This window comes from Orycteropus afer, unplaced genomic scaffold, assembly GCF_000298275.1.
Source record: "Orycteropus afer afer isolate SDZICR_OR568_19922 unplaced genomic scaffold, OryAfe1.0 scaffold00028, whole genome shotgun sequence".
Lineage (NCBI taxonomy): Eukaryota > Metazoa > Chordata > Mammalia > Tubulidentata > Orycteropodidae > Orycteropus > Orycteropus afer.
The window spans coordinates 1324020-1335660 of NW_006921615.1; the positions used below are offsets into that span (position 1 = coordinate 1324020).

Below are 11641 nucleotides of genomic sequence, written 5' to 3' on the forward strand. Positions count from 1 at the left end.
TTTTGGGTGAAAGTTTACAGAGCAAATACATTTTCCATACAGCAGTTCATACATATTTTGTTTCATGACACTGATTGCAATCCCTGTAATGTAAGAGCTCTCCTCCCACTTCCTCCCTGTGGTTACCTTTTGGTTTCCTTTCCTATGCATTCCTGCCCTTGAGCTGTCCCTCTGTGCAAATACTGTTTTGATCTCCCATGGTTGGTTGTTCTAAGGACTGACCTATCTATCTGCCTTATATGCCTGTCAGTTTGACTGGAAGCTACAGGAATAAGTTCAATTCTAGGTGACTAGGGAGCTCTGGTGGTATAGTAGCATTTGACTGCTAACCAGAAGTCTGGTATAACCTGCCAGCCACTTCTTGAAAAGAAGGCTGGGCAATCTACTTCCATAGAGATACCGCCTCGGAAACCCAAGGAGGGGTTGCTATGAGTTGAAATTGACTTGACGGCAGTGAGGGAGGTTTTTTTTTTTTTTTGGAGGCCATAGTCTTGGGGGTTTTACCAATCTCTGTTAGACCAGTAAGCCTAATCCTTTTTATGATTTTGAATTTTGTTGTACATTTTCTCCCACTCTACCAGGATCTCCTGTACTGATCCCTTTCTAAGTGCTTGATGTTAGTAGCTGGGCACTACCTAGTTCTTCTGGTCTCATGGTCATATAGGCTGAGGTTCACATGGTCCACCGGTCCCTTGGACTAATTGTTTCCATGTGTCTTTGGTTTCTTCACGCTTCATTGCTCTAGATGAGGGCGACCAATTGTTGCATCTAGATGGCCGCTTGCAAGCTTTTAGGAGCCTGGTGGCTACTCACCAAAGTAGGATGTAGAACAATGTTTTTGTGTAGTTTGTTGTACCAATTGGAAGCTCCATCACTCTTGTTTGTTCTTTTCTCTTGCAGGTCTGGCGTGTGCCTGATCAGAATTACTCTGATCTGAAGAATTTGGTGTTTAAAGCATTAAGATAATAGCCTTCAGTTGTTCATGGTAATTATAACTTTGGATATTGAAAGTTGAGATTATGACTTGGTGTTTGCTTTAAAATACATATCTCATTTCTGATTATGCACCATGAGTTCTGTTTTTTTTAGGAAAATTTTATTCTTCCCATATTTATACTTTGTTGAATTCTCATATTTTTTTGTTGAATGAAAGGAAAGCAATGCTTTATAAAAGAAAAAATAGAGACCACATTATTTTTAAAAGATTACTTCTTTAATATGGCAACAGATGATTTTTGTGCCAGTTCTAAATCTCTTTTACTTATAAAGTACTTGTGGCACTTGTCTAGTACATCCAATCTTGATGACACTTTTCTCTGGATGGCAGATAGATTGGCATCCAAAGGGAATGAAACCACTCTTCACTGTTTTCCCAGATGTCATCTAATTCTCCAAGGGTCACGTTAAACCTTAACCCTGTTGTTTAGAAGTGGCTCCGAACAGGTGTGGAAAAACTAGAAGACAACTCTGAATGGACTATTGACAATAGTGTCCTTCTCCAGTTCGGCCACAGTGATTTGTCCCCTCTTTCAAGGGGTAGTGGTGGTTCCGTTGTAGAATTCCCACCTTCCATGCGGGAGACCTGGGTTTGATTCCTAGCCAGGGCACCTAGTGTACAGTCACCACTCATCTGTTAGTAGAAGCTTGTGTGTTTCAGCAGAGCTTCCAAATTAAGATGGACTAGGAAGGAAGTCCATTAGTGATCTGCTTCTGAAAATCCAGTGAAACCCCTGTGGATCGTGACAGTCTGGTCTGCAATTGATAATGGAGGTAGCACAAGACCAGACAGCATTTTGTTCCCTTGTGCACGGGCTTGCCATCTCAATGGCAGCTGACCACAGCAGTCAAGGAATTGTAACTCTGAACAATAGTAGTATTTTACTTAGTTGTCATCCATGCCTGGAATTAAAGTAGACACAGTAGACAGGATTAGAGAATATTTGCCTTGTGTCTGTTTCTTAAACCTTGAAATTGAGCTGTTTGTCATTATTATCTCGAGTTGTCAGGAAGCAGAGGCCATGAAGCTGGATTGCTTGGATTCAACTCCTAGCTCCTTGACACAGTTGAGTATTGGGCAAATTCCTAACCTCACCTTTAAAGTAGGGATAGTAATACATCCCCTTCCTCTGTCCCCAGTAAGATTTAATTAAGACACATAAAGCATATAGAACAACACCTGGCATGTGTTATGTGCTCAGTAAGAGTTACTATTATAATCATTACTAGTAGTAACCAGTCAAATCACTTCTGACTCATGGCAACCATTTGTATCAGTAGAACCGTGCTCCACAGGGTTTTTAGTGGCTGATGATTTGGGAGTAGATTGCCTGGCCCTTCTTCTGAGGCACCTCTGGGTGGACTAAACCCCCAGCCTTTTGGTTAACAGCCGAACACTAACCGATTTCATACCCAGAGACTCCACCACTGCTCTTCCTGCTCCTCCTACCCCTATTACTACCGCTGCTGGACAAATACTTAGTAAACTGAAGGTAAATAGAAGTAACAATATGGAAGTTAATAAATTGGGGTCAGTCTTTTCTATTCATACACTTGAACCAGACTCTTAACATTGATTTTCTGAGATCTTTAGGTACCAAAATTGATCAGAAAATGAAAATAAATCTTGCTTTATTTTCTGTATAGGAAAGTATTATTCATAATTACCAAACTTTTGTTTTTTAAAAATTTTTATAGGAGTTTTTCATCAGTATGTCTGAAACCATTAAATACAATGACGATGATCATAAAACTCTATTTCTGAAAACACTAAACGAACAACGTCTGGAAGGAGAGTTTTGTGATATTGCTATCGTGGTTGAAGATGTGAAATTCAGAGCACATAGATGTGTCCTTGCTGCCTGCAGCACCTACTTCAAAAAGCTCTTCAAGAAGCTCGAGGTTGATAGCTCTTCAGTAATAGAAATAGATTTTCTTCGTTCTGATATATTTGAAGAGGTCCTGAACTACATGTACACAGCAAAGATTTCCGTCAAAAAAGAAGATGTCAACTTAATGATGTCATCGGGTCAGATTCTTGGCATCCGATTTTTGGATAAACTTTGTTCTCAAAAGCGTGATGTATCTAGTCCTGACGAAAATAATGGTCAATCCAAAAGTAAGTATTGCCTCAAAATAAACCGCCCCATGGGTGATGCCGGTGACACTCAGGATGATGATGTGGAGGAAATTGGAGATCAGGATGACAGTCCTTCTGACGGCACAGTAGAAGGCACCCCCCCGAGCCAGGAGGATGGCAAGTCACCCACAACTACGCTCAGGGTTCAGGAAGCTATTTTGAAAGAGCTGGGGAGTGAGGAAGTTCGAAAAGTAAATTGCTACGGTCAGGAAGTAGAATCCATGGAGACCCCAGAATCAAAAGATTTAGGGTCCCAGACCCCTCAAGCCTTAACTTTTAATGATGGGATGAGTGAAGTGAAAGATGAACAGACCCCGGGCTGGACAACAGCTGCCAGTGACATGAAGTTTGAGTATTTGCTTTATGGACACCACCGTGAGCAGATTGCCTGCCAAGCCTGTGGCAAGACGTTTTCTGATGAAGGCAGATTGAGGAAGCATGAAAAACTCCACACAGCAGATAGGCCATTTGTTTGTGAAATGTGCACAAAAGGTTTCACCACGCAGGCCCACCTGAAAGAACACTTAAAAATCCACACAGGATATAAGCCCTACAGTTGCGAAGTATGCGGAAAATCATTTATTCGCGCCCCAGACCTAAAGAAGCATGAGCGAGTCCACAGTAACGAAAGACCTTTTGCATGCCACATGTGTGACAAAGCCTTCAAACACAAGTCCCACCTCAAGGATCATGAGAGGAGACACAGAGGTGAAAAGCCTTTTGTTTGTGGTTCCTGCACCAAGGCCTTTGCCAAGGCCTCTGATCTGAAAAGGCACGAGAACAATATGCACAGTGAAAGGAAGCAAGTTACCCCCAGTGCCATCCAGAGTGAGACAGAACAGTTGCAGGCGGCAGCAATGGCTGCCGAAGCTGAGCAGCAGCTGGAAACAATAGCCTGTAGCTAGAGGTGATGGAACAGGAGCTCTCTGCCTGGGAGGAGGAGACTGAGAGGACATGGAGCCTAATCAATGAATGCTAGTCCCTTTCTTTTTGTGAAAACTTATGGGGCATTGTACTCACTGGAGTCAAGGCAGTGCTTGGCTAGGTATTTTTAAAACTTTTCCAGGAAATACGTTCCTAGGTTCTGACCAAACCATTTCACTGTCCAGCCTGGTGTCTAGTATTAATGTTGCCAGTAAGTCCCATCCTTTCCTACCCACCTTTTTTTGTGATTTTGAACTCCAGTGTCTCATTTAGAACTTAGAGACTTCTATTCCACTTTTAACTACTCTCTTGCTGCACTGGTAAGTGTGCTGTACAGAATCATAATTGAGTAAATTGATTTCTTAATCATCACACCAATATGTGACTTATGGTCAAAACAGCAATTTTAATAACAAAAATACTTCATGTAGATGCAGAAAATATTGGTGATTGGTTGACACCAAGATTACTGCGCAAATATGAAAATAAGTCCTGAAAATCTAGAATGGTATTACATTTATATTTAATTTGTTAATTTTATATCACTGTTTTTCACTGTTTTGGGGGACGAATAATGGTTGCTTTGCTGAAGTGTTTCTTCATTTGGATTGCCCCATACCTGCTTCAAAAGATGTAGTCATATGTACCGAAGGTTGAGCAAACCCCCCAGATATTGCTGGTCTTGGGGCCAAGTTCTTACGTTTCCCATCTTTCGGGCATTGCTACTTTGGCAACAGAATGGGGTTTGTTCAGGGGAGCAGCAGTGAGAAGAATAGCAAAGGGTAAATAAGAGCCTGCCTTTAGGGATAAGCTTGCCACATTTGCAGCAATCTCAAGATTTATAGATCAAAATAATTGTTACTTGATTTTGAAGTTGGATTTTTTATTAAAATCAGAATTAGGATAAGCACAGGTATGTTTCTTCAGATACATATGTATAAGTTAACAGAAAGTAATCAAGCTTTTGGGCTCTCTGCAGCAGCTGATATATCCATAAAAGAGATGCAATATGCTTAACTTAAGTGTGTAAATAGTATAGAACTGTTGGTCTTATGTGTTTCAAGTAAAAGTAGACAGCTGCACTTTTTTTTTTGCACATTGGGTTAAAATAACTTCATTCAGCAACAAACATCAGATTGTTTTAACCAATATTAAAGATTGTCAGACCAAATGTTTATGTTTTTGAATTATATTTCATCACAGGTCACAGTTTTAAATAGAAGTTGATTGCCTTTTCCTAGCCACAAATCAGAATTACAAATTTTGATATAATTCTGGTGTACTGAATGTTCCTTTTAACTATTTCTTTAGAATATATTGAATGCTAATAATAATTTGAATTATGTTCTATAATAAAGTACTAATCTGTTATTTTAGAATATGTACAATTTTAGAAAACTGTCAACTTTCAATTAAGTTTTTTGTTGCTAGGATTTTTTTTTTTTTTTAAGATACATTAAAGTAATTTCATTTCATAGCTTGTTGCATTTATACCTGTAATTACTATTGTGGGAGAAATTTTGTTTTTCAATTGGTATATATGTTATGCCCAAGAGTGTAGGATGAAGATGCTAGCTTCTAAAGAATTTATTTATTGGTAAAATGTTTAATTTACTTTAATTTAATTTCTTTTTTCAAAAGTTGTTTTTTCTGTATGAAAAATAGTCCTGTCACTGTGTTTATATGCTGTTAGTGGAAGGGGAACTGGTTGATGTTCCTAGGCTGTTTTAACCAAAGCAAGGGAAAAATAATTTAACATCCTGTCAATAGCTACTTCAACAAACCAATTTTGGGCCTTCATTTTTGTATATAAAAGAAAATACACTTACATCATTCCTGTTTTCATTTTTTCATAGCAACCTTTCATGCATCTATGTTTCTCCAGAATGTAATTTCTAAACTTTGTTCATCATAGTTTAATAGAGTTCCAAGGTAAGAATGTGGTTATGACAATTGAAATCACACAATCATGGTGGTACCCCCCAAAAGGAAGCTTACTTTTCAACGCTTTCTTTGTATTATGCAGATATTTATCTGTTGGTGTATTTTGCATGACAAGTATTTTTGTGTTACAACTTCTAACCCTCACTGCTAAGTACCTATGTGTTTGTTAGGGTTCATGTCCTTTTTGCTTGTTGGTGGCAGCAAAGTCCTAACATGGCTGCTTTGCTGCTTGCTGGCCCCTAGTTGCCAAGATGGCCTCTCTTCTGTCTCAGTGGCCTTTAATAACCCTGGGCTGCTGGAGCCAGCTTGGTAGATTCTTCAAGGGTATCTCCAGCACCATGAAAAATTAACTTCTGGAATGTGCCTACACTGAGACTGTGAGTGAGATGGAAGGACATTTTAAGTGCAAATATTACTATCTTTTCATTATTTCAAGTCTTCTACTTTTTTTTCTGTTTGTACAAAGAGAAGGTCCACAGCTTGATACTGACTTTTAGGGTTTTGTAATCCCTCTAAATCTAAAACTTGCACTGTTTTAGATCTGATTTAGGAAAAGAATTTTAGGATAATTTCAGCAAATTTGCCTGCTAATGAACTTAACCACTAATTTAGAATTGCTGGAAGTTATTGAGGTCACTATCACATGGGCCTGATACTTCCTTTTGTTTTGTTGAGGGGTAGGGAGATTATGACGAGGCAAGATGATGAAAATTTATGGAGTTTCCAACTTAATGGATTATGTTGTGTAATGTTATCTGTAACTCAGTCATATGGAATTCATTTTCCTGTAGTAATGCTGTCAGTGGTGAGTAGCTCCCAGAGTAGCCATTAAAAGCCTACTGTATAAGGGTAACAGAACTAATATAAGGGTTATAGATGAATTCTGAGTCATAAGAGTCAGCCATGGCTTTCAGAAGAGAATGGAGAGCTCTCTCACTTTCCTCTCTACTTTTTACATTTCCCTCCCCTTCTGCAGTACCTGCCCCAAGAAATGTATGGGAGAGAAGTAAGATACCAGGTTGGAAACAGGGTAACCATTTGCAATGATCACAGTCAGAGATGGGGGTCTAAATAAATTCTCATGCTTCCTTCTAATACTTAACCAACATCAATAAGCATTGTCACAGATAGCTCACTCCCTACCAGACTGTGTGTTTCATCATGAGATAGTCCCAATCACAATATTCATTTAGGTCTTTTCATTATATCAAAGAGGATGTATGGTTTAGTGGAAAGAGTTTTGAAGTAAAACTTGGATTTGAGTCCTGGTTCTGCTGCTCAAATAACATGTACATTTGGGCAGGCAAGTTCTTAACTTCCCTGAGCCTTAATTTCGTCTCTAAAGTAGTAGGGATTTTTCATGGAATGCTGTGGAGATTAAATGTGATCACGATATCCAGTACAAAGCATTCAGCTCAGCACCCAGCACTATTTAGTTGCCACAAATAGGTGCTTCCTCCTAAACAGCCTTCTCAGCAGAGAAGGGAAATTGAAGTTCCATTTTGACTCTGACACCTCTCAGCAATATAATCATTGGCCATGAGCTGTAGACCTTGTTTGGCTTCTTAATTGAAAATATCTACAGAAACTGTTCATATCAGCATGTATGTAAGCTTCCATCCCTTTGGGGCTTTGTTCTTATGAACCTGGGTAGTCATTTTACTATTTCCTTTGGTTTTGTAATCCCTCATTTGTACATGTTTCTAAGTAGGTCATTGGAGTGTAGTCAAGTGTAAATACTGGCTTCTGTAGATGACTCCCTGTTTTTCCTTGAGATTATTTGTGATGGCAGTCAGAATTACAGTTTTGAGAGCTGACATTTTTCTTTTGAGTCTCTAGACTGGACATGAAATCATGCATTTATTTGGAATATTTTCACATGATTTTTGAAAAAGAGTGTATTTCAGACTACACCCAGCCTTTCCCTTTTGGGTTTGTATGAATTCTAGGGTTATCTGTTGCTTTCTTCCCAAAGGGACTTAGACTACTACCCAAGAACTTGATTTTCATTTTAGTTCTAAAGTTAACAGTTTACTTAATCACTTTGTTGTTGTTTAGAGGGTATTTCCATTAATCTTACATAAAAGTATTTTCTGTAGAGTAGGATCAAAGTATTATTGATAAACAAATATGTGTTGAGTACTTTCATTGTGCCAGACATTGGATTATGTGCTGGGGCTGTGATGGTGGTCAAGCATTCTTCCCTTGCTGAGCTGATCACATAGGATGTTGTTAAAAGATAACCTTCCCAAGGTTTACAAACATTTACAAAGGTTTACAAATAATTTAATGATCATACATATGCAAAATGTTGTTTTATTTATTTATTTTTAAAAATCTTCTGTGGTATGTATTTTAATCCAGTTGATAGAACATACTTTAGAACATAATTAAGGATTTTCACAAATAGTCATGAAGTTTAGTGGTACCAAAATAAACATTCTCAAATAACTTTTTTGAATGTGTACTGAGAAAATATATTCATTAAATATTACCATTTCTATAGAATGGTTCTCATTTTCTGTCATTGATGCTGAATTTCAGAAAGAATGTTAATGTGAGACTTGTTAGGTGCGATCGAGTTGTCTCTGATTCATAGAAACCTTGTGTACAACAGAATGAAGCACAGCCTGGGCCTGTGCCATCAGTCCTGGCTGTGCTTGAGCCCATCGCTGCAGCCACTGTGTCACTCCATCTCACTGACGGTCATCCCCTTTCTCGCTGACCCTCCACTCTACCAAGCATGATATCCTTCTCCAGGAACTGGTCCCTTCTGACAACGTGACCAAAGTCGTTAAGACTTCTGGCCATTCTCACTTCTAAGGAACATTCCAGCTGCATTTCTTCCAGGACAGATTTGTTCATTTTCTGGCAGTACATGGTATTTTCAGTATTTTTCGCTAACACCACAATTCAAAGGCATCAGTTCTCCTAAGGTTCTGTGTATTTCTTAAAAATAATAGGTCCTGGCATCTAGAAAGGGTACTAATGCAGAGAAAATTAGAGGAGTAAAAGAATGATAACCTGGGCTTCCAGCAGCTTTCAACAAGGATATTAATAACTCAGAAGGTTTTAAGGTGAGGATGCACCATAAGACAAGACAAGGCACGCTCAGCAGCAGCTCAGAAATGACAGCACCCTTCTGAGAGGCAGTAAATATTCCCTTAGTGCCCACTGACCCATGAAGGATGATATCTGTATAGAGTAGGTCTATGTAATCTACTATATACATACATACATAGATTTATTTTAAGAAATTGATTCACGTGACTGAGGGCTGGCAAATCAAATCTGTAGGTCAGAGGCCAACAAGCTGGAAACAGGCTGGAGTTGATGCTGTAGTCCTGCAGAATTTCTTCTTTGTGAAACCTCAGTTTTTACCCTTAAGGCCTTCAGCTCTTTGGATAAAGTGTATCCATGTTTTTGAGGGTACACAGCAACACAGACTAGTTTTTGACCAAACAACTGACCTAGCCAAGTTAACAAAACTACCACAGTACAATAGCAAGTTGGCTAATGAAAATCTGAAAAGAAAATATGTTTCTTCTGTTGTTTTTAGATTATCTGAGGCTACCTGTCATTTTGATAGTGTTCTGTGAAAGCATTGTAAGCTATTAAATTCCTATTTGGAAGATAGACATTTCCTGTTTCCAGTTGGAGGCTAGAAACCTTGTGATTCCTATAGGTCAGTACTGGCTTTCCTTTTTCCCCTGTCATCCTCACTTTGGACCTCAGTACCTGGAGAGATGGTCAGGAGGATCGGTGCTTTTAATAACACTAAAACCTAGCATTTGTTGACCATGTATCAAGCACCATGTACAAAATCTCTTTGTATACTTTATGGCAATGCTGTGAGGCAGGAATTTTTACTGACAAAAACACCAAGATTCAAAGAAATTAAATACCCTGCCCAATGCCAAGTAACTATCAGAGGCAGACCTGGAGAGCAGGTCCACTTGCCTCCATAGCCTGTGTCCTTAAGCCCCAGGTCTCAAACCAGGAAAGCAGACACCATGGCTCTGCACATCCTCACTGACCAGCATACTCTTAGGGAGATGGTGCTGGGGGAAAGAAAGAGGCATTTATCTGAGCAGCTGCCCCTATATTTCCATAATAAATTGGTCTCAATATTTGGATTTCTCCAAAACATCTCCCATGCAATGGACCAGATACTAAGCCAACATTGTATTTTGTTCACATCTGGATACTGCCCTAAAGTAATAAGAAGATGGAATGTCATAGGCTGCAATACAACTCAAAGCTTCCCTTGGGCTTTCTTCACGTGTTCTATTATATAACTGGGCCAGGAAAGCCCTCCAAGACCAAGGGTACTTAATTTGGGGCCAAAATTAGCTGCATATAAAGATGGTGATGTGTCTTAGTTACATGGTGCTGCTGTAACACAAATGTAACACAAGGGGTTGGCTCTAAAGAACAGAAATTATTTTCTCACTGTTCTTGAAGCTAAAAGTACAAAACAGGATCTCTGCCTTGTTGATTCCTTCCTTGTGGGTCCCAAGTGTCCCCTTAGTTTTTTGCTGTTCCTTGTAGATGATCCTCGCATGGTATACCTGCCTTCTCTGGTATCTCTCTCTCTATCCTGACCTTTTTATAAGTCTGAAGTGATAGGTTTAGGATCTACCCTACACTAGTATGATCACATTCAAGGTACAAGGGCCAAGAATTCAACACATATTTTTAGGTGATATAATTTAATCCACAGCATAATGGTTATCTGTGTTTGCTCTCCCTCATCCCCTATAGGGCCATGAAAGAGATGTTAGAAAATTTGGGTTCAGGTTTTACCTCCACTGCTGTCAAACTGTGTAATCTTGGGCTGGTTGTATAATCTTTCCTAATTTCTTCAGCCAAAATGCAAATAATAATCCCTACCCAGTTTACACCACTCTTGCTTATTATTCCAAATGATAAATTTATTTTTCTTCTATAAGTAATAGATAAGAAATTTAGCTTAAAGACAGTTTTCAAGATTAAATATAATTGATTTAAAATATTACTGACCTCAAACAGGGTAACAGATAAAAGATCAGTAGAAGTTTAAGCACTGGGGAATGTAACTATACTTCATTCTTAGGCTGTTTACATATCGTTAAAAGAAGGGTATATATATGAGTGCTGTTTCTCCTAAATCTTGGAATGTTCTGGTTATTCTGTTGTTTTCAACAATCTTCAAGTAATCTTTTATCCACCAAGAAACAAAATGTTAACCAGATTGGAAGACTAATGGATCAGTTGGCATTAGTATAAACACAATTGTATTTAATTGATTGTTCACCTTGGAATAAAATGTGGGATTGAGAAAAAAGGTAGAGGTGAATTAATTTTAGGTGCTGTATAATTAATCATGGTGGCATAGTGCCTAAAATATTTGACTGCTAACCAGAAGGCTGGTGGTTCAAGCCCACCAGCCATTCCTCGGAAGGAAGACCGGGCAATCTACCTCCATAGAGATACTGCCTCAGAAACCCAAGGAGGGGTCGCTATGAATTGGAACCAACTTGATGGCAGTGAGTTTGGTTTTTGGTTTTATATAATTAATCAAGGAGCTCTGGTGGTATAGTGGATAAGGTACTTGACTGCTAACCAGAAGGTCAGCAGTTCAAACTCACCAGCTGC

The 11641-nt window shown here is 38.9% G+C and overlaps 1 protein-coding gene across 1 annotated transcript in view; it reads left to right on the forward strand.

The window, feature by feature from the left end:
* The window catches only part of ZBTB14 (zinc finger and BTB domain containing 14), a 7139-nt gene extending 3098 nt beyond the window's left edge, over window positions 1-4041 (forward strand). The window contains exon 3 of the mRNA XM_042780225.1: window positions 2695-4041. Within this exon, the coding sequence (XP_042636159.1) occupies window positions 2695-4041 (1347 nt within the window). The remainder of the gene's footprint in view (window positions 1-2694) is intronic.
* The last annotated feature ends 7600 nt before the right edge of the window (window positions 4042-11641 follow it).